General features: G+C 37.8%; 1 protein-coding gene across 4 annotated transcripts in view; it reads right to left on the bottom strand.

Moving 5' to 3' along the window:
• Positions 1-24,024, bottom strand: part of CACNA2D1 (calcium voltage-gated channel auxiliary subunit alpha2delta 1) — a 521,838-nt gene that overhangs the window by 192,177 nt on the left and 305,637 nt on the right. For all 4 annotated transcript variants that reach the window (XM_060157195.1, XM_060157196.1, XM_060157198.1 and 1 more), the window contains exon 5: positions 19,828-19,869. In XM_060157195.1, the coding sequence (XP_060013178.1) occupies positions 19,828-19,869 (42 nt within the window). The remainder of the gene's footprint in view (positions 1-19,827; positions 19,870-24,024) is intronic.

Genomic DNA, 24,024 nt, shown 5'->3' with positions numbered 1-24,024 from the left:
TATCCACTCTATGAATTAAAAAATAAAGTTGCTCCCGTAGCCACTAGTTCACCACTGGAATGTAAGCTGGTTACCAGTTCTTACCCACACATTGGAAAGCCTCCTTTTTAGTAAATCACATGCATCAATGAGAAGTGGAGATTCATCAAAGCAGCTGCAGCTGTCCATGCCCAATTAATGAATAATAAATAGAGAAAAAGGTGCTGAGCCTTCAGCCAATTATAGTTGTTCTGGTCAGGGTGTGAGGCCAGGCTGAATAGTAAATAATGAGTCCAGTTACAGTGGCAATAAGAGTACTGTTGAGTCTCCTGAGTTAATTGGTTTAAGCTGCTATTTTTCTCCTTGAGGATGCTGTGACTCAGAGACATACTGAGTGGATGAATAGAACTGAAAAGGAAATATGAGTTGGATGACACTGAATACATGACACTAAGGGCTTAAATATAATGTTTGTCCATTTGCTTTACTGAATCATAACAATAAGAAAATAAAAATGTTAAATTATAATTTAATGAATAGACATATTGTCCTTTGAAAAAACATATGAGTTCAGCTAATCATAATATATTTGATGAGGAAATAAAGAGTTTTTTTTATGAATTGAGAAGATTTCTCCAGTTCTTCAAGTAGTTAAAATGTTTTAGCTGCTTAGATTTACCCTATGGAAAAACTATAGCATTAATTCCTCAGAGGCAATTTACTCAATATATTAAGGATGTTTTACAGTTAACATGAAAAATAAACATAACATTAGTGGTCAGAAGAAACTTGAAGAAATAATTCTATTCCTTAAAATTAGATCTACTGTTAAATTTCTGCATATTCTTCTACTATAAATTATGATATATAAAAGAGAAGGAAGAAACAGTCTGAAATAAGCAGACTTTGGAGGTAGGGGGAACAGTAAGCAACTGAAACTGTGCAATACACAGAGAAAGATAGCAAGTTAAAAAAATACATAGGTGATATTAAAGCAAAAAAATATACATTTTCTAATATGACGAAGCGAATCAAAGACAACTATGAATTTGAAACACATAAAACAAGTAAATTAAGTCAAAAACGGATACTGATCACTGCAAGAACTTGTTCATTAAAATTTAAAAGCAAAAAGAGGCATTCCTTAAATAAAATGTATTGAGGTTGCTGATAAGGATTACAATAACGATTTAATAAGGTGGAATACAGAACCTGAGGACATCCTCAAAGTAAAACTGATGAATTTTTAGTTTGCATGATGGAGGAATGCGTGTGAATCACCTATCCCAGGATCTAGCCCTCAATGAGCATGAGAGCCATCACAATATCACAATACAGGTAAGTGTGATGACAAGGACTGAGGGCTGGTTTAAACTCTACGAGTAGTAAGAAAATTTCAAATTATCAGCATTAGAAAGGGATGTAATACTCTGAACATATATATACATATCTTTTTTATACATAAATATGTAACCTAAATTTTGGGGAGTAGCTGATAGGGTATTTTCTCTACTAAGGGACTGTGAAATGGTGTCTTGCCTATGAAAAGAACTATGTGATTTCAGATAGTCTGAAAGTTCAATACAAGCACCCGCCCCACCCCTCCAGAAACCATATAGTGGTACATATTATATTAGGAAAGGAAAACATTTCAATGGGGCGAATCTATTTGTTAAAAAATTAAAAGCAAATTTTCATATTATGAAGATTATGACAGACAAATATACTTTAAAAAATATTGTCAGGACAAAACAGGTTAAACAAAAAAACTTTGTAAGGTAGAAAGATCAATTATTTTCCCTTGATACCTGAGGCAAAGATGGACTAACACCTTACAACTAATACACAGTAAAAAAAAAGCCTGGAGGGGCTTCCCTGGTGGCGCAGTGGTTGAGAGTCCGCCTGCCGATGCAGGGGACACGGGTTCGTTCCCCAGTCTGGGAAGATCCCACATGCTGTGGAGCGGCTAGGCCCGTGAGCCATGGCCACGTCCGGAGCCCATGCTCCGCAGCAGGAGAGGCCACAACAGGGAGAGGCCCGTGTACCAGAAAAAAAAAAAAGCCTGGAGTCCAGGACGCCAAGATCCCACCATACTTACAAAGAAATGAAAATCTCTCTATGGCCCATAAGACTCTGAATGATCTATTTCCAGCCTGACTCCTCATCCGATCTCCTGCCCTGCCTTCCCTTGCTCATTGCCATATTGGACTGTTTTCTGGTCCTCACACACATTATGCTCTTCCTGGTTTAACGTCCTTGGGTCTGCTGTTCCTTTTGTCTGGTAGGTTGTTCCCTGGTCTTTTTTCATAGTGTCAGTTCACTCTTCAGATCGCAGTTGAAAAATACTCTCTTGGAATTCTCCCATCTAAATTATCCCCCATAGAATATTGAAAACATTACACTTCATTTATTACATTCAGAGCAATGTAGACATTACTGATTTTATAGAATTTCACATTAAGGTTTGTCAAACATTTACTGTACTGCTTAACATGCAAAATTTAAGTCATATCCTAAGATATATCCCTAGGATATATCTTAACATTGCTAAAATTTATGTATCTAGATGGCAGGACATCCCTTTCAAGATAAAGACTGTAAAATAATAATTTTGTATAAAATGTCAAAGGAAGGGATAAAGATTGGTTATGTAGCTGCGTTGGTGCGGATGACTTTTGTTTCAATTCTGTCTTGCACAGATTGTGCCAACGTAACTTTGGAAGCAATAATTTTACTACATTTTTTTTTCAGGTATCTTTTAAAAATTGGTAATGCAACAATGCTCATTAAATGATCAGAATTCTCTTTATTAAAATCAGAAATTTGGCATCAACACTTTGATATTCTAAATGGTGTTTAAGGATATATGGATGCGTAAAAACGCTATCAAATTTTTTATTTGCCCCATGTTTGCTATCTCACTACACTAAAATATAATCACCACGAGGGCAAGAGGCCTCACTGACATCGTTCGGTTGTGGCCCTAGCACCTAGCAAATCGCTTAGAACTGTATCTGCCTGCCCTATTTATAACATTTGCTGAGTGAATAAATAAACTTGAATCACTGTTTCCTAGTCCCCAGACTCATGCTTTTTCTACTTCAGCATGAAGCAAGGACAAACACCAGAAGCAGTCCGGTGAATGGACAGACAGCGCCTCAGTCAGGAACCCAGCTTCTCAATCTCATTTCAACTCTGTGTACAACTCTGTGTGTCCTTGCTATGGCTTCTCAGATTTTTTTTTTAAGGAACAGAGGGTAACAAGATCTGTAAACCTCCTTCTAGCTCTGAAAATTCTCATTCTGAAATCTATGAACTAAAAGCAAATTGTTTCCAAGGCTTTTTTTTTTTTTTAATGCCAAGTAACTGCAAGAACATGTAAATGATGAAAGGCTGGTATAAAGACTCCTTTTGGTAAATATTAGTAAACTTTAATATTTTTCTTATTTCATTTGCTAGAAATGGGTATAACTGTAAGTTTTAATGTTCTCTTCCACCAGTGAATTCCTTTGGAGACCACTGACAAAAAGACTCTTTTGGTATCCAAACCCCTTGACCCTGAGAATTTACATTTTAATTTAAGGCAATGCATTCAAAGCACAGAGCTATAGCTATCAATCAAACAGACAATGGGTAGGCGAACACGGGTTAGAACATTAGCTGGGCTTTTCACCTCCAATTCACGAGTTGAATTATTTCGATTACTTCACTCAAGTGACAGTCAAGGCCATCTTTTTGAGAAGAACTTAAATAAAAATGAACACACCATGCGTCAGTGGTCTCCAAAGGAATTCACTGGAAGGGTGGAAGAAAACATTAGAACTTACAGTTATACCCATTTCTAGCAAATGAAATAAGAAAAAAATTAAAGTTTACTAATATTTACCAAAAAGAGTGACATTAGTATTCCCTCTCCCCTGGCCTTACTGTGTGTGGGTTGGTCTCAAGTCATCTGTCATCCTCCAGGTACCACAAGGAGAAAGTGGAAACCCCACATACTGATAATGAGCCACCTTCTCCCTTACACAGTCCCTTTCAATGTACTATTCTTCACTTTATATGTAAATTTATTTATTATTTTCTTGGGTTTAACCTACTCCATGCGTGCTACCAGCTTTAAAAGATTTCTGAAATTAACAATGATTGAAGTTTAAATTCTAGTAACGGAAGTTGCACTGAACAAGAAGAGAATGACAGAGATGATGCTTCTATTCCCAGCACTAGCTCTTCTTCAGTCTCATTACCAGATAGAAAAGTGATTCAATTAGTTCAACCGGCAAGTTGGTCAAAAAAGTTAATATTATCAAGAAGATTATCATAAATATGGATTTAGATTTACTATATCGGTAACAATGTCCTGTGTTCATATGGGCTGTTGAGATATTTCCTATGGCATTATGAAGGCATCATAATTAAAGGCATTTAATAACTAAGCATCTAGAAAAGAACTACACTTTTTTTCTGGTGATTTTTAATGTCAAATGCCACTTAAACCAATACTTCATAAAATTTCACTTATCTTAAAATTTTAGATGTCTCTTGGGAGGTTTCTCAGCATATTAGTTCAGTAGTATATAGAGAAAATTTATAAGTAAATATTGTTATATTGAGAGGTGCATTTTTTTAACTGACATGCATGTGCAAGCAAAAAAAGGTTGAAGATACCATTCAAAACAATCCAGTCCCCATATCTCTGTTCACCCAATGCTGTACATAGGGTGAGTTTATAATGCCCACATAATGCCACCGAACTTTCCAAACAGTGAATATTCAGTGAGTTCTAAATAAATACACCACACACTAGCCTCTGGAAAGGAAGAACTGGATGTGGAATCTAAAAGAGAATTATGCATGCCACCACCCCAAAGCAGCTGAGGACCAACGTTTTAACTATCCTTGCAAAAGCAGCACATGCCCAAGCGCACAAAGCATTACAAAAATATCAAAATGGACTCAAAAATTTTGGAAGAAGGCCCAAAAAACATATGGCGCTATTCCTAGAAGAAATGGAATCTAATCTTATCTTCCTTTTTATTAGTTTTAACAGTTTTTCCCCCCAATGAATCCTAATATGGCTATATATTTCACACAAGGGTGCATGCGTTAATTTTAAGGTCTCCATGGTGAATATCACTAGGAATGATGGATCAGCTCACTGAAGATTTATGATTTAAAGTCTAACAATCTTTTTAATCACAGAGATTTTATTTTACCTACTGCAAGTCACTGTCAACTAACAGCTGTCAATGATGAAGCTGGTTGGATAAGTACGAGCCACATACATCAAAATTAAATACGGACAGAATGATGGATAGGTACAATAAATTAAAATTTTAAACCAAAACCATTTTCAAAACCTTTAATCTTAAGCCTTGATTTACAACAGTTCCGTCACATGGCCATCTCCTGTCCCCCATGGGGGCCCACGGAATAGGCAGTATAGCACAGCACAGGGACACACGGCTCCTGCTGGGGATCACACGGACTGCACCGCATTCAGTTCCCTGCACTACCAAATCCCACATGTGTGACAGCGGACAAGTCACTTAAGCTCACTAAATTTTACTTGTCTTTTCTGGATATCATGAAAATAACAGTATTGCCACAAAGGATGAGTGTGAACTTTAAACGATAACATTACCTGCAAAGCATTTACTTTCTAGTATAGAATAAGTATACATATGTTAATTACTATTATAATCCAATCCAAACATATAGCATTGAAAATATTTACACCACTTATTTTAGATGCACACACACAAAAAGGTAACTCTGATTGTACCATTTACTATACAGAAGCAATTAATATTCTATCTCTATGCCATCTCCTATTTGAGGATTCAACAACAGTCATTAGCAGAGCCTGAAATAAAGGCTGTATACTATTAGACAGTTTTTTTAAAAAGCTGCCAAAGAGGACTTCCCTGGTGGTGCAGTGGTTGAGGGTCTGCCTGCCGATGCAGGGGACACGGGTTTGTGCCCCGGTCCGGGAAGATCCAACATGCCGAGGAGTGGCTGGGCCCGTGAGCCATGGCCCCTGAGCCTGTGCGTCCGGAGCCTGTGCTCCACAACGGGAGAGGCTACAACAGGGAGAGGCCCGCGTATCGCCAAAAAAAAAAAGCTGCCAAAGAAACCTAGACTTTCTTTCTTTAATAATTAGAACAGAGTCGTCCCTATTGGTTCATTCTAGAAACAGACTGATTTATTTCTACAAAATAAAATCAAATCATGAATGATTAGGCTTTTAAGAAGACACTTACATAGGACATTATGTTGGAATAAGTTTTAATGTAGACAAGACTGGTAAGAAAATAAATAGCAACATAAATATGCAAGGGAATTCAGCAGACTAGCCGAATGTCCCAGAAAGGTCAAATTTTTAGCATGATCAATATAATAAAACGTAGCAAATAAATCAACTCAATTTATTGACATGGGAATTCTGGGCTGAATTTATTTCATTTGGATTTCAGTCTGAAACATAGGTCTTAAAATTAGGTTAATAAGAGTTTGTAATGATCTGCTTCATCTTTGCTTGCTTTGGGAATTAGGAAAATAGTGCTGCTTGCTGGTACAACTGAAATCTCCTGGGGAATCTGCTTCACTACATCTTTAGGGAAGTTAAGGATTTATTGGGACACATGTCTCTAAAAACCTAAACAAGAACCTAAATAAATTTCAAAACTAAAGAGAACCTGAATGTGGAATTTCATAAATAACTGTTGCATTATTAGCGTTTTTTTTCCATTTTATCTTGACATTTAATTATCTTTTCAAACCCAGATATATAAAACCTACAAGGATTTCAAGGCAAATTTTTGCACTGAGGTCACATTTATTTCTAAACGTTTTCTGAAGATTCTGATTTTTATTTTGTCACGCATTTTCTTAAGTTTTTCACACAAATGTAAGGATATTCATAACAATAAAATGAAAGAGGTCAAACTAGTACCCTTCAATTATTGTTAACACATCCACGCATATAAACGTGTTCCATTTGGAACTCAAATCACTTCAAATCAATATTACATGTATTGTAGTAATATTAATAATTATTATTTTAAAAATTATACTCACTAACATTTCTGGATTGCCTACTGTAAGTCAGGGAATATTCTAAATTCTTTATGTGTGTTAACTAATTTAATTTTCACAGTAACAGTATGAGGTAGGTATCACATTACCTTTATTTTTCAGACCAAAAGAGTGAGGCACAGAGACTTTAGGTGACTGCCGATATCACAAAGCTAGAAAATGGCAGAGATGGGCCTCAGATGCAGGCAGTGGGCCTCCAGAGTATAATGTCTTAATCATCAAGCTCTGCTTCTTCCTCCGTATAACAATGTACACAGCACTTATACATGTATGTCTTGTTATTAATTAGGGATAAAAGTTTCCTATGGAAGTATTTAGGAGTGAAATGTCACATCTCTAATTTATCTTAAAATATTTAGCAAACAATACATACAGCAACTATGGAGACTGTTTACTGTTCTCTCTTCTTTATATTTAAAATATTTTTCCTGCTAAAAAGTTAAAAACTAGGGCTTCCCTGGTAGCACAGTGGTTGAGAGTCCGCCTGCCGATGCTGGGGACGCGGGTTCGTGCCCCGGTCCGGGAAGATCCCACGTGCCGTGGAGCGGCTGGGCCTGTGAGCCACGGCCGCTGAGCCTGTGCGTCCAGAGCCTGTGCTCCGCAACGGGAGAGGCCACAACAGCGAGACACCCGCGTACCGCAAACAAAAAAAAAAAAAAAAAAAAACTTACATTAAAACACTGTACCCACGTTAATGCTGTGGTCTCTCTGGAAATGAAATTTGACAACTTACTTATTCTAATTACATGTATAATTAGACAAAACTTTAGTTTGATGGACTAATAAAATAAGCTTGATTTCATATTTCACAGAGATTCATAAAAACTTAGATTATCAGATCTCTCCAGACTTGGAACCCAAAATCTTGATCCTTATATTGCTTGTAGTATGGCAAACAAATATTCTAACTCTGCTACTTATTCCCAACTTGAATCAGTTTTAGACACAGGGGAAAGCACATTGTCTGTCTGACTTTACTTAGTTCTCATGACTGAACCAGGGGCTAATGAGAGGAAGGGACAGATGAGAGAAGAAGGAAAAAGGTCCACTCCACTCCCATCTTCTGCAGCCTGCCCCGTTGTATGAACAAAAAGAAACGAATGTCTATATTAAAAAATTAATTCAAATACAGTCCACAGTCAAAGTCAGTCTTGCCATTCCTCTCTTAATATTGTTTCCACTCAACCTTGAAACAAAACAAACATTTTCGTTTCCACATTTGCAAAGGGTTTCCTGTTTACTTTGCAAATACGGCACCACTTTAAAAAGCAAACAATCTCATTGTAGTTTGAGATTTTCGCTTTTTAAAGTAGTGCCGTATATACAATGGAATATTATTCAGCCATAAAAAGAAACGAAATTGAGCTATTTGTAATGAGGTGGATAGACCTAGAGTCTGTCATACAGAGTGAAGTAAGTCAGAAAGAGAAAGACAAATACCATATGCTAACACATATATATGGAATTTAAGAAAAAAAAATGTCATGAAGAACCTAGGGGTAAGACAGGAATAAAGACACAGACCTACTAGAGAATGGACTTGAGGATATGGGGAGGGGGAAGGGTAAGCTGTGACAAAGCGAGAGAGTGAGGCATGGATATATATATACACTACCAAACGTAAGGCAGATAGCTAGTGGGAAGCAGCTACATAGAACAGGGAGATCAGTTCCGTGCTTTGTGACCACCTGGAGGGGTGGGATAGGGAGAGTGGGAGGGAGGGAGACGCAAGAGGGAAGAGATATGGGAACATATGTATATGTATAACTGATTCACTTTGTTATAAAGCAGAAACTAACACACCATTGTAGAGCGATTATACTCCAATAAAGATGTAAAAAAAAAAAAACTTTTGACATGAAAAAAAGAAGCGAACAATCTTCACAAAAGCTATGTAAGCAATAGGGGGACTGAAACACACAAACACCTACCCAATTTAACAAGCATTATCTCAGCAATTATTCTAAATCATTAAACAGAGAAAATGAGTAAGACCCTTACCTCAAGACACTAAAATTTTAATAGAGAAGATTATCCCTGTATAAAAATACCATAGTATAAGATAATACACCACTGAAACCAGAAACGTGTAACAAGTTATTCTGAGCACCCAGAGGAAGGAAATACCATTTGCTACTTAGGAAAAGCAAGGCAGGCTTCAAGAGGAGGTAGTATTTGAATTAGTTTTTAAAGAGTACTTAGCATCTGATTGGAAAAATTGTAGGATATCAAAATCAGGTAATTAGAGGAGAGAATAGTTAACATTAACTAGCACGGGGACAGGAATCATTGTCTTAAATTTCCAGCATGGCTATGTACCTTATACTTTCCATATGAATTGTGGCTCACCAAATAATTTCGCCAAGTTATACGTGCATTTTTTAATTCCAAAGCAAAAATTTGTGTAAATGACTAGAGTCATAATTTTTAAATCACATTACACAATCCTAAGGGACACTGACTTTACCCCTTATTTCAGTCACTGCTTTAGCTAAATCTGCCTGTCACTAGGTATTTATTTTTATACCCAGAAGGTGAATATAAACAGCATCGATCTGAGCAGCACAGATATTATAAAATGCCCCTGAGGGACTGTCTGGTATCAAAGTCCTTGAAAGGCTTACAACCTGACATCTCCCCACAAACTAGCTAATTCAGACGTAGCTCATAGAAAGTTACACTCCAAAGAGATAGCTGTTGAGCTTCATTGAGAGGCAACTGATGAGACTGAAAAGCACTTTAAATGCTTTTTTTACCTTTAAGTGAGGCCATGTATCACCACTATAATGAACAAAATCAACTGATTACACTTGACTATGTCATTCTTTACATGCAAATCTTAACTTGGTGATGGACCAGCATATTTAACATGGGAGAATAATAGGAACCAGGAGATTCTAAATTTAATCCTGAATCCAACATAAACTAAAGTTATGGACTTTTCGTATGAGTTACTTCTATTATGAAAGCTACTTTTGCTTCATTTCCATCTACTCATATCCTACACACCTTACCCCTGCCCTCACCTTCCTTAAATGTTGGTGTGGGGGAAGGCGGAAGATGGCGGAAGAGTAAGACGCGGAGATCACCTTCCTCCCCACAGATACACCAGAAATACATCTACACGTGGAACAACTCCTACAGAACACCTACTGAAGGCTGGCAGAAGACCTCAGACCTCCCAAAAGGCAAGAAACTCCCCACGTACCTGGGTAGGGCAAAAGAAAAAACAGAGACAAAAGAATAGGGACGGCACCTGCACCAGTGGGAGGGAGCGGTGAAGGAGGAAAAGTTTCCACACTCTAGGAAGCCCCTTCGCGGGCGGAGACTGCGGGAGGCGGAGGGGGGAGCTTCGAAGCTGCGGAGGAGAGCACAGCCACTGGGGTGCGGAGGGCAAAGCGGGGATATTCCCGCACAGAGGATCGGTGCCGACCCGCACTCACCAGCCCGAGAGGCTTGTCTGCTCACCCGCCGGGGCGGGCGGGGCTGTGAGCTGAGGCTGGAGCGCAGGGAGAGGACTGGGGTTGGCGGCTTGAACATAGCCTGAAGGGGTTAGTGCACCACAGCTAGCCGGGAGGGAGTCCGGGGAAAAGCCTGCACCTGCAGAAGAGGCAGGAGACTTTTCCTTCCCTCTTTGTTTCCTGGGGCGTGAGGAGAGGGGTTTAAGAACGCTGATTAAAGGAACTCCAGAGACGGGCGCGAGCCGCGGCTAAAAGCGCGAACCCCAGAGACGGGCGCGAGCCGCGGCTGAAAGCGCGGACCCCAGAGACGGGCGCGAGCCGCGGCTGAAAGCGCGGAATCCAGAGACGGGCGCGAGCCGCGGCTGAAAGCGCGGAATCCAGAGACGGGCGCGAGCCGCGGCTGAAAGCGCGGAATTCAGAGACGGGCGCAAGCCGTGGCTAAAAGCGCGGACCCCAGAGGCGGGCGGGAGACGTTAAGGCTGCTGCTGCCGCCACCGAGGGGCCTGTGTGCGAGCACAGGTCACTCTCCACACCCCTCTTCCGCGGAGCCTGTGCAGCCCGCCACTGCCGGGTTCCTGGGATCCAGGGACAACTTCCCCGGGAGAGCGCACAGCGCGCCTCAGGCTGGTGCAAAGTCACGCCGGCCTTTGCCACCGCAGGCCCGCCCCGCACTCTGTGCCCCTCCGTCCCCGCCGGCCTGAGTGCGCCAGAGCCCCCAATCAGCGGCTCTTTTAACCCCATCCTGTCTGAGCAAAAAACAGACGCCCTCCAGCGATCTACACGCAGTGGCAGGGCCAAATCCAAAGCTTAGCCCTGGGAGCTGTGAGAACAAAGAAGAGAAAGGGAAATCTCTCCCAGCAGCCTCAGAAGCAGCGGATTAAAGCTCCACAATCAACTTGATGTACCCTGCATCTGTGGAATACCTGAATAGACAATCAATCATCCCAAATTAAGGAAGTGGACTTTAGGAGCAAGATCTATGATTTTTTCCCCTTTCCTCTTTTTGTGAATGTGTATGTGTATCCTTCTGTGTGAGATCTTGTCTCTATAGTCTTGCTTCCACCATTTGTCCTAGGGTTCTATCCGTCCATGGTTTTTTTTTAATTTTTTTTCTTAATAATTAATTTTAATAACCTTATTATACTTTACCTTCGTTCTTTCTTTCTTTCTTTCCGTCCTTCCTTCCCTCCTTTAGACAACGAATCATCCCAAATTGAGGAGGTGGTCTCTGACAGCAAGATTTAGGATTTTTCCCCATTTACCTCTTTTAGTGAGGGTGTATGTGTATGCTTCTGTGTAAGATTTTGTCTGTATAGCTTTGCTTCCAACATTTGTCCTAAGGTTCTTTCCGTCCCTTTTTTTTTTTCTAAATAAGTTTTTAATTCAATAACTTTATTATACTTTATTTTATTTTTACTGTATCTTCTTTCTTTCTGTCTTTTTTCCTTCTTTCCCTCCTTCCTTCCTTCCTCCCTCCCTCCCTCCTTTCTTTCCTTCTTGCCTTCTTGCCTTCTTTGCTTCTTTCTTTCTTTCTTCCTTCCTTCCTACCCTCCTTTCCTTCTTTCTTTCCTCATACTTCTACTAATTCCCTCTACTTTTTCTCCCTTTTATCCTGAGCCTGTGGATGAAAAGCTTTTGGTGCTCCAGCCAGGAGGCAGGGCTCTGCCTCTGAGGTAGGACAGCCAACTTCAGGACACTGATCAACAAGAGACCTCCCAGCTCCACATAATATCAAACGGCGAAAATCTCCCAGAGACCTTCATCTTAACACCAGCACCCAGCTTCACTCAACGACCAACAAGCCACAGTGCTGGAAAACCTATGCCAAACAACTAGCAAAACAGGAACACAACCCCACCCATTAGCAGAGAGGCTGCCTAAAATCATAATAAGGCCACAGACGCCCCCAAACACACCACCAGACGTGAACCTGCCCACTAGAGAGACAAGATCCAGCCTCATCCACCACAACACAGGCACTAGCCCCCTCCACCAGGAAGCCTACAAAACCCACTGAACCAACCTTAGCCACTGGAGACAGTCACCAAAAACAACGGGAACTACGAACCTGCAGCCTGCAAAAAGGAGACCCCAAACACAGTAAGATAAGCAAAATGAGAAGACAGAAAAACACACAGCAGATAAAGGAGCAAGATAAAAATGCACCAGACCTAACAAATGAAGAGGAAATAGGCAGTCTACCTGAAAGAGAATTCAGAATAATGATAGTAAGGTTGATCCGAAATCTTGGAGATAGAATGGACAATAGATTGGACAAAATGCAAGAATCAGTTAACAAGGACCTAGAAGAACTAAAGATGAAACAAGCAACGATGAACAACACAATAAATGAAATTAAAAGTACTCTAGATGGCATCAATAGCAGAATAACTGAGGCAGAAGAACGGATAAGTGACCTGGAAGATAAAATAGTGGAAATAACTACTGCAGAGCAGAATAAAGAAAAAAGAATGAAAAGAACTGAGGACAGTCTCAGAGACCTCTGGGACAACATTAAACGCACCAACATTCGAATTATAGGGGTTCCAGAAGAAGAAGAGAAAAAGAAAGGGACTGAGAAAATATTTGAAGAGATTATAGTTGAAAACTTCCCTAATATGGGAAAGGAAATAGTTAATCAAGTCCAGGAAGCACAGAGAGTCCCATACAAGATAAATACAAGGAGAAATACGCCAAGACACATATTAATCAAACTGTCAAAAATTAAATACAAAGAGAGCATATTAAAAGCAGCAAGGGAAAAACAACAAATAACACATAAGGGAATCCCCATAAGGTTAACAGCTGATCTCTCAGCAGAAACCCTACAATCCAGAAGGGAGTGGCAGGACATACTGAAAGTGATGAAGGAGAAAAACATGCAGCCAAGACTACTCTACCCAGCAAGAATCTCATTCAGATTTGATAGAGAAATTAAAACCTTTACAGACAAGCAAAAGCTGAGAGAGTTCAGCACCACCAAACCAGCTTTACAACAAATGCTAAAGGATCTTCTCTAGGCAAGAAACACAAGAGAAGGAAAAGACCTATAATAACGAACCCAAAACAGTTAAGAAAATGGGAATAGGAACATAAATATCGATAATTACCTTAAATGTAAATGGACTAAATGCTCCCACCAAAAGACACAGATTAGCTGAATGGATACAAAAACAAGACCCTTATATATGCTGTCTACAAGAGACCCACTTCAGACCTAGAGACACATACAGACTGAAAGTAAGGGGATGGAAAAAGATATTCCATGCAAATGGAAGCCAAAAGAAAGCTGGAGTAGCAATTCTCATATCAGACAAAATAGACTTTAAAATAAGGACTATTAAAAGAGACTAAGAAGGACACTACATAATGATCAAGGGATCGATCCAAGAAGAAGATATAACAATTGTAAATATTTATGCACCCAACATAGGAGCACCTCAATACATTAGGCAAATACTAACAGCCATAAAAGGGGAAATCGACAGTAACACATTCATAGTAGGGAACTTAAACACCCCACTTTCACCCATGGACAGATCATCCAAAATGAAAATAAATAAGGAAACACAAGCTTTAAATGATACATTAAACAAGATGGACTTAATTGATATTTATAGGACACTCCATCCAAAAACAACAGAATACTCATTTTTCTCAAGTGCTCATGGAACATTCTCCAGGATAGATCATATCTTAGGTCACAAATCAAGCCTTGGTAAATTTAAGAAAATTGAAATTGTATCAAGTATCTTTTCTGACCACAACGCCATGAGACTAGATATCAATTACAGGAAAAGATCTGTAAAAAATACAAACACATGGAGGCTAAACAATACACTACTTAATAATGAAGAGATCACTGAAGAAATCAAAGAGGAAATCAAAAAATACCTAGAAACAAATGACAATGGAGATACAACGACCCAAAACCTGTGGGATGCAGCAAAAGCAGTTCTAAGGGGGAAGTTTATAGCAATACAAGCCCACCTTAAGAAGCAGGAAACATCTCGAATAAACAACCTAACCTTGCACCTCAAGCAATTAGAGAAAGAAGAACAAAAAAACCCCAAAGCTAGCAGAAGGAAAGAAATCATAAAAATCAGATCAGAAATAAATGAAAAAGATATGAAGGAAACAATAGCAAAGATCAATAAAACTAAAAGCTGGTTCTTTGAGAAGATAAACAAAATAGATAAACCACTAGCCAGACTCATCAAGAAAAAAAGGGAGAAGACTCAAATCAATAGAATTAGAAATGAAAAAGGAGAGGTAACAACTGACACTGCAGAGATAAAAGAGATCATGAGAGATTACTACAAGCAACTCTATGCCAATAAAATGGACAATCTGGAAGAAATGGACAAATTCTTAGAAATGCACAAGCTGCCAAGACTGAATCAGGAAGAAATAGAAAATATGAACAGACCAATCACAAGCACTGAAATTGAAACTGTGATTAAAAATCTTCCAACAAAGAAAAGCCCAGGACCAGATGGCTTCACAGGCGAATTCTATCAAACATTTAGAGAAGAGCTAACACCTATCCTTCTCAAACTCTTCCAAAATATAGCAGAGGGAGGACCACTCCCAAACTCCTTCTACGAGGCCACCATCACCTTGATACCAAAACCAGACAAGGATGTCACAAAGAAAGAAAACTATAGGCCAATATCACTGATGAACATAGATGCAAAAATTCTCAACAAAATACTAGCAAACAGAATCCAACAGCACATTAAAAGGATCATACACCATGATCAAGTGGGGTTTATTCCAGGAATGCAAGGATTCTTCAATATACGCAAATCTATCAAAGTGATAAACCATATTAACAAATTGAAGGAGAAAAACCATATGATCATCTCAATAGATGCAGAGAAAGCTTTTGACAAAATTCAACACCCATTTATGATAAAAACCCTGCAGAAAGTAGGCATAGAGGGAACTTTCCTCAACATAATAAAGGCCATATATGACAAGCCCACAGCAAACATCATCCTCAATGGTGAAAAACTGAAAGCATTTCCACTAAGATCAGGAACAAGACAAGGTTGCCCACTCTCACCACTATTATTCAACATTGTTTTGGAAGTTTTAGCCACAGCAATCAGAGAAGAAAAGGAAATAAAAGGAATCCAAATTGGAAAAGAAGAAGTAAAGCTGTCACTGTTTGCAGATGACATGATCCTATACATAGAGAACCCTAAAGATGCTATCAGAAAACTACTAGAGCTAATCAATGAATTTGGTAAAGTGGCAGGATACAAAATTAATGCACAGAAATCTCTGGCATTCCTATATACTAATGATGAAAAATCTGAAAGTGAAATCAAGAAAACACTCCCATTTACCATTGCAACAAAAAGAATAAAATATCTAGGAATAAACCTACCTAAGGAGACAAAAGACCTGTATGCAGAAAATTATAAGACACTGATGAAAGAAATTAAAGATGATATAAATAGATGGAGAGATATACCATGTTCTTGGATTGGAAGAATCAACATTGTGAAAATGACTCTACTACCCAAAGCAATCTATAGATTCAATGCAATCCCTATCAAACTACCACTGGCATTTTTCACAGAACTAGAACAAAAAATTTTGCAATTTGTATGGAAACACAAAAGACCCCGAATAGCCAAAGCAATCTTGAGAACGAAAGAAGGAACTGGAGGAATCAGGCTCCCTGACTTCAGACTATACTACAAAGCTACAGTCATCAAGACGGTATGGTACTGGCACAAAAACAGAAAGATAGATCAATGGAACAGGATAGAAAGCCCAGAGATAAACCCATGCACATATGGACACCTTATCTTTGATAAAGGTGGCAGTAATGTACAATGGAGAAAGGACAGCCTCTTCAATAAGTGGTGCTGGGAAAACTGGACAGGTACATGTAAAAGTATGAGATTAGATCACTCCCTAACACCATACACAAAAATAAGCTCAAAATGGATTAAAGACCTAAATGTAAGGCCAGAAACTATCAAACTCTTAGAGGAAAACATAGGCAGAACACTCTATGACATAAATCAAAGCAAGATCCTTTCTGACCCACCTCCTATAGTAATGGGAATAAAAACAAAAATAAACAAATGGGACCTAATGAAACTTCAAAGCTTTTGCACAGCAAAGGAAACCATAAACAAGACCAAAAGACAACCCTCAGAATGGGAGAAAATATTTGCAAATGAAGCAACTGACAAAGGATTAATCTCCAAAATTTACAAGCAGCTCATGCAGCTCAATAACAAGAAAACAAACAACCCAATCCAAAAATGGGCAGAAGACCTAAATAGACATTTCTCCAAAGAAGATATACAGAGTGCCAACAAACACATGAAAGAATGCTCAACATCACTAATCATTAGAGAAATGCAAATCAAAACTACAATGAGATATCATCTCACACCAGTCAGAATGGCCATCATCAAAAAATCTAGAAACAATAAGTGCTGGAGAGGGTGTGGAGAAAAGGGAACCCTCTTACACTGTTGGTGGGAATGTAAATTGATACAGCCACTGTGGAGAACAGTATGGAGGTTCCTTAAAAAGCTACAAATAGAACTACCATATGACCCAGCAATCCCACTACTGGGCATATACCCTGAGAAAACCATAATTCAAAAAGAGACATGTACCAAAATGTTCATTGCAGCTCTATTTACAATAGCCCGGAGATGGAAACAACCTAAATGCCCGTCATCGGATGAATGGATAAAGAAGATGTGGCACATATATACAATGGAATATTACTCAGCCATAAAAAGAAACGAAATTGAGCTATTTGTAATGAGGTGGATAGACCTAGAGTCTGTCATACAGAGTGAAGTAAGTCAGAAAGAGAGAGACAAATACCGTATGCTAACACATATATATGGAATATAAGAAAAAAAATGTCATGAAAAACCTAGGGGTAAAGCAGGAATAAATACGCAGACCTCTTAGAGAACGGACTTGAGGTTATGGGGAGGGGGAAGGGTGAGCTGTGACAGGGCGAGAGAGAGTCATGGGCATATACACACTAACAAACGCAGTAAGGTAGATAGCTAGTGGGAAGCAGCTGCATGGCACAGGGATATTGGCTCGGTGCTTTGTGACAGCCTGGAGGGGTGGGATGGGGAGGGTGGGAGGGAGGGAGACGCAACAGGGAAGACATATGGGAACATATGTTTATGTATGACTGATTCACTTTGTTATAAAACAGAAACTAACACACCATTGTAAAGCAATTATACCCCAATAAAGATGTAAAAAAAAAAAAAAATGTTGGTGTGATGAAGATTCTACCCTATACTATCTTAAGGCATTTTTCTTTTCTTTTCTTTACGTGTGTGGATGTGTGTGTGGTGTAGGCAGAGTAAGGCAACAGGAACAGTGGAACTGCAGCAAGCTGGAGAATGCATCACATCCAAAGGCAATCAAACTCACTTTGTTTCTGTGTCAGCACACCAAAACACATCTGTAGTTAAATCTGGCCTTCCTATTTCTATAGCTTGACACTTGCTGGGAAGATTTCAGCCACTTGTTTTCAAAGTTCACTCATACGCTAAATATAGAACTATTCTAGAAAATAGAAAATTTATTTATATCTCAGATATTTATATCCCCATTCAAACATATGAGGATAAATTTATTAATTGATAATATTGTTTCAATATTTAGTATTCCAATTAGTTCCTGTGTTCATTAGATATTAATGTATGAGATTATAAACTCACATTATATAATCTCTGTTCACCAATTTTTCATAATGAATATGGCTTTGTGGAATTTGAGCAATAAAAATTTACAACTAAATTGGAATATAGAAAAGTACAACAAACAGTGACGGTAAGCCAATTCAAATCAAAACAAGATGGTATTATGATTATACAAATATTTGATAAATAAAACATCAAGCACTATGTGTATAAAGTTGGAGTATAGCAACCAATTAAATCTGATTATATACAGCAAAACTTTTGGTAAGGATGAATAAATCTCATCATCCATTAAGTCCAACTTCATCTGATAAGCAACAATCTTCAAAAAAAGCTATAACCACTAAAAATCCTAAGGTGAATATCAAAGTTCAACATTTACTTACATTTCTTAACTTTCTTTCATTCTAAGATAGTGAATATTTCCATCGCAGAAAACAATTTGATCGTAATGATCAAAACACATGCTTTAAGAAGGACTAAATAATACTCAACACAGCACATAATTTTATAATCATTTTCCTGTAAAAGAGAATTTTTTCCTCAGTTCCAAGTTGAAGAATTTGACTATACTTAATTGACAGAAGTCACTCAGACGAGTGGGGAGAGTCTGGGCATTAACTTTAATATTCCAAGAAGAGCAAAATTAAGTGCACAAACTGCTAATTAACTCCCAACTAGTATTCTCCCTATTCTCTCTTCAGTAATGGAGTCCTATATTTTATTTGGGTACATGCTTATCGAAGGGGAAAGAAAATTATGTTCCGTATCTTCTTGCATCTAGGCAAGGCTAGTCACTAAGTTGTGGACAACGGGTGCAGATAGAAACGCTGTGTGCAATTTCCAGAACATGTCCTTAAAGGCAAAGGGTGTGTCCTTCAGTGCCATCTGCCTCCTTCCTGATGCATAGAATGCAAAAATCATTGTGGATATTGGAGCATCCATTTTGGACCAAAATATGGAAAAGTTACACTGAGGAGAGCAAAAAACATGAGAGAAGGACTGTAGGGCCTGGACGATGGAGAGTTGTTATATTAGGCCTTGCACACAGAATGTGACATGAGAGAGGAATAATCTTTTGTCTTGTCTTAGCACTTTTACTTTAAGACTCTCTGTAATAGCCAAACCAATATACTAATCATAAAACATGATTCATTTTTATTCACTATCTAAGGGTTTACAAGAGCAATAGTATTAACATATCTAAAGGACTATGAACTTCCCCAACAAAAAGTTTTAGTGAAGTATAAAATGTATTGTCTTATATTTCTTTATAAATTCTCAAAAATTTTATGTGAAATAGTCCAACTCCAGCAAACTTCACAAAGTTAGCAGGATGTCAAGAATATGCAGAACTAAAATGAAATTTATGGATCACCGAGTCAACTGTAGCATGTCTTAGATGAGAGAAAAACAGTTTGAATTTAAATATGTTTTAATGCCCTTAGGCAACTACAGTTTTAAGGCTGGACTGGTACATGAATCCAACTAAACCTGCTAGGTCAGCTTGTCTGTAAAGCCAATCACCCTAGTATACCTACGTTTACCCTGGAATTTAATGTAAAACTTTTAATACTCACATCGAGATCATCCTTTGCATTGTAGTAGACAACTTCATTGCTCTATAAAAAAAGAAAAAAAAAGAATGCTTTAGTGATTTGATTAAAAACATAATAATATACTGGATCAAACACTGAATACATTTTATTCATATTTTAAATAATAAACCTCTCATAGTATTCCTTTTACAATATATTCCACAAAGATCGAAAAGATTAGCCAATATTTTCTAAGAACATATTCAAACACTATAGCAGTGATATTAGAAAAGCACATCTTGTACTGCAGGAAAACTCAGCATAGGTCTGAGAACAATTTGTGAAGAAAAAAATTTTTTAATTCCTAATGCAAATAAGTTATATATATACACACACATACATACAAACACACACACCTAAATAATGAAATGATAAATACGATAATTCAAGAAAAGTGAATACTGTAAGTGGCTGCTTAAGAGTTTGCTGAAACCATGACTTTTAAAAAATATACATCGAATGTTGAAATTATTCTTGAAGAAAGGTATATCTGCACTATACTGGCAGGAATTCCTTCAGGAGATTCAGATAAGGGATTAAGAGTATCTGTGAATTTAGACAGCAAAGAATATCAGGTAATCCAACATACTAATGTTCTCATATTCTACCAAAGTAGCGAGTGAGTGTTGGCTTTTCAAGAATGAAAGTGTATGGACATTTCTGCTAGCCATCAACGTCGCTGAATATGCCATAAATATAAAGTATGGACATAAATTGTGTTACAGAGGAAAAATGGAAAGGAAAAAATGGATAAAACAGTTATCAATGAATTTTAAATTCCTATTCTGTCTACAAGGCTAGTTCTGTGCAATATAAAAATAATCTGCATATACTGATATCTTTTTTCTTTCTTCTCCTCCTGAACTGTTTGAAGATATGTATTACCCATCTTCTGTACATCTTTAGTAGTAACTTGGGTACCATGTAAAAGTGTATTTTTCTGTGTCTCTTAAACATTTACAGACATGGACAATATAAAATTTTGTTAAAAGAAAACACAATTCACAAAAATGTTTAAAAATCGCTTGGGAAAAATAGACTAAATTAGTGCTTCTCAAAGTATGTTCCAAAGAAAATCACTAGTTCTTGAAGCTATAGTAGACCTTATATAGGCAAAAGTATTCTGTGGTCATGATTTTACAATAAACAATAAAGTTAAAATTGTGTCTTTTCAGCAGGAATTCATACAGCCTTATTGTATGAATGCACATTATAAATCTCCAAGAGGAAAAGAGATCTTGTTTCGTTTCCAAATTTTTGCCACAGATTCTGCCCCCGTTTTTTTATTTGAGAAACATACCATGATAATGAAGATCTGTAAAATATAGGTATCTCTGAAGACCAAATAACCAAACCAAAAACTACATAGATAAATATAAGAACATATGATTTGTAATACTGAATGAAATCCATGAGTTTCAATTTATTTCATTTAGAATCATTAAAACTTTTAAAATTACCATTTAATTGTTTTTTAAAAAAGAACTAAGTAGCTAGAGAATTTTCACATACATAAAAGTTCTACTTCCTGGAAGACAGTTCTGTAACAAAGTTAAAATACAATGTCAGAACTCATCACATACAGGAAGAAAGAGAATCTTCTGAATTCCCCTGAGATCCAAATCCAATTACCAGTTTATTGATCCCTCAAGGAACCCTGTAATTTATACTCAGGAGACAATTTTCCATTTAGAATGTGGATTCCATCAAAAGTTAAAACACTGAATGAGTTTATCTCATTTTAGATATTATGTCTGCCAACTGATTGCTTACATTTACAGAATTGAAACGTGTGGAAAACAAGGTGAAACTGCATTAAATTTCAAGCGGTTCAGCAGCATCATTTTCAACATTCATTCAATACCTATATTGTATATATTTCTGCACCAAAAAAGACACAAAATAAGTTAAACACATCTACCCCTATTTTTAGGTAAAATAACATGTTCAGATGACTATATAAAACAATTTATTTGTCTAGGATTACAATTGGCCCATGGTGCCAGAGCTAATGGACTAAACTGATTAGTCAAATTTTCTTCTTATGTGTGACACATGGTCACATTAACAAAGAGAATTTACTTATTAAACCTAAGATGAAGAGTATCACATGCAGTGTCAGAAGAGGGTAAAGTATGATAAATGCTAGTTTTCACTCAAACTAAGTATTTTGACTCTACTAAGATAAACTGTGATTGAAGGTAAAATGAAAATGGAGAAACCCTAAGTTTATTTGAGAATTTCCAAATGTTTTTTTTCTTTGTTACTGTATTATATTTTACATAAAGCCACACTACTTGCCTCTTCTTTTAGAAGGTCTACATTGCTTCTAAAACTGTCACTGAAAATGTGTATTGCTAAGTTTACTTAACTTTTATGCATTTGCACAAAATTTTCTGGACTTTGGAAGACGTATAATTCCAAAACCTGGCTTTTTTAAGCAAAATGGAAACAAAATACATTAGTCATAAAATAATACTGCAGGCCAAACACTGGTACTCCTTGTGACTAGGTATTTTATATTTCTACTTTTAAGAAGCTCTTTGCTTATACAACATCCATTTCTTACATGGTCAAAATATAAATGCAAAGGAAAACAAAGTGTGTCTTTTTTATAGAAAAATAACATACCTAGGAAGCACTTAATCAAACGTGTGCTTAGACAGGTCATCATGTTTCAATAAGAGAACACAGGCCTTAGCGGAATGTACAACTGATTACATCCACTGTCTTAAAACAAAATTTCTTCCCTCCAATAAATAAATGACATTGCTTTTGACTCAGAAGCTTTTTTTTTTTTTTTTTTTTTTTTTTTTTTTGCGGTACGCGGGCCTCTCACTGTTGTGGCCTCTCCCGTTGCGGAGCACAGGCTCTGGACGCGCAGGCCCAGCGGCCACGGCTCATGGGCCCAGCCGCTCCGCGTCATGTGGGATCTTCCCAGACCGGGGCACGAACCCATGTCCCCTGCATCGGCAGAAGGAGTCTCAACCACTGCGCCACCAGGGAAGCCCTCAGAAGCTTTTTTATAACCTCATTTTTTATAAATACACTTTCCTTTCTCAATCCTCAGACTGTGCATTGATAGCACGCACATTTCATTATTCCCTTACTCTATCTAGCAGAAAGGCTTGACTGATCAATTTTCGTAAAGAGAAATCTCTACAGGGCATCAGGATTTGGGGAAACTGTAATTCTGCATTTAATCTGTCAACCTAGTCCACCTACATGGCAGCATGACGCTAAAATAAATGGCAAACATTCACAGGGCCTTTAATTTGTATAATTATATAAAAACATTTTTTGTCTCAGTTTGTAGTGGCTTTTGTTTATATAGTTTCAGAATTATTTGGTTCAGAAATAATTTTGAAAGTAGGCTTGAGAAAAATCATAATTTGGTGGTCATAATTCTCTTTCCTATCACATTCATTTAGAGCCATTTCTTCTGCTTTATGGAAATACATATTAGCTCTATTATAAAATATATACATATATATTCAGATGTGTGCAGCTACATTAAACTATATCAGTCTGAAATCAAATCATGTAAATCACTGAATCACCAAAATATATCCAGAAACAATCTTAAGAGAATTGGGTTAAAGGACAGTTCTCAGGAATGAAAGACAACTCACACTGAATCAGCCCTACTTCTACGTCCTGATGTTTTTACAGGGATGACTTTTGGCTAAAATTAACTGTGTTAAAATTAGTAGAGGATATTGTAGAAAAACAGTTAAATGATCCGAGTGGGGGAAGTTAGAGGAGAGGAGGAAGAGTATCAGCTGAATTCCTTCTCCCTTTATCCTGTCCCTGCCCCCATCTCACCTAGACTTTGTACAGGGAGGGGCTGGGGGTCTCACCACCAACAGAGGGAGCCACGCCCCCTTCACTCAACAGTACTCTGGCGCCCTCACTCTGTGCTAAGTGTTGGAGAAACAGAGATGAAGACTATGGACACACTGACCTAAGAGGCAAGTTCTTGCCCTCCTGATTCACACATGACAAGATGAGCAGGCAGCTGGGCCAGTTGCCCCAAATCTGCTGTAACTGAAGAAGATCTCTTACTACTTGGATGGTAGGACCACATAAGCCAAAACCTTCCCAGGTTTCAAAATAGGCAAGAGTCAAGAATTTCAGATATTTGAGACGTTCCTCCTCTATTGATCAATTCAAGGATGT

The sequence above is a fragment of the Lagenorhynchus albirostris genome, chromosome 8, assembly GCF_949774975.1.
Source record: "Lagenorhynchus albirostris chromosome 8, mLagAlb1.1, whole genome shotgun sequence".
In the NCBI taxonomy this organism is placed as follows: domain Eukaryota; kingdom Metazoa; phylum Chordata; class Mammalia; order Artiodactyla; family Delphinidae; genus Lagenorhynchus; species Lagenorhynchus albirostris.
The sequence above is the reverse complement of the archived record's forward strand: the minus strand, read 5'-3'. Positions and strand labels throughout refer to the sequence as shown.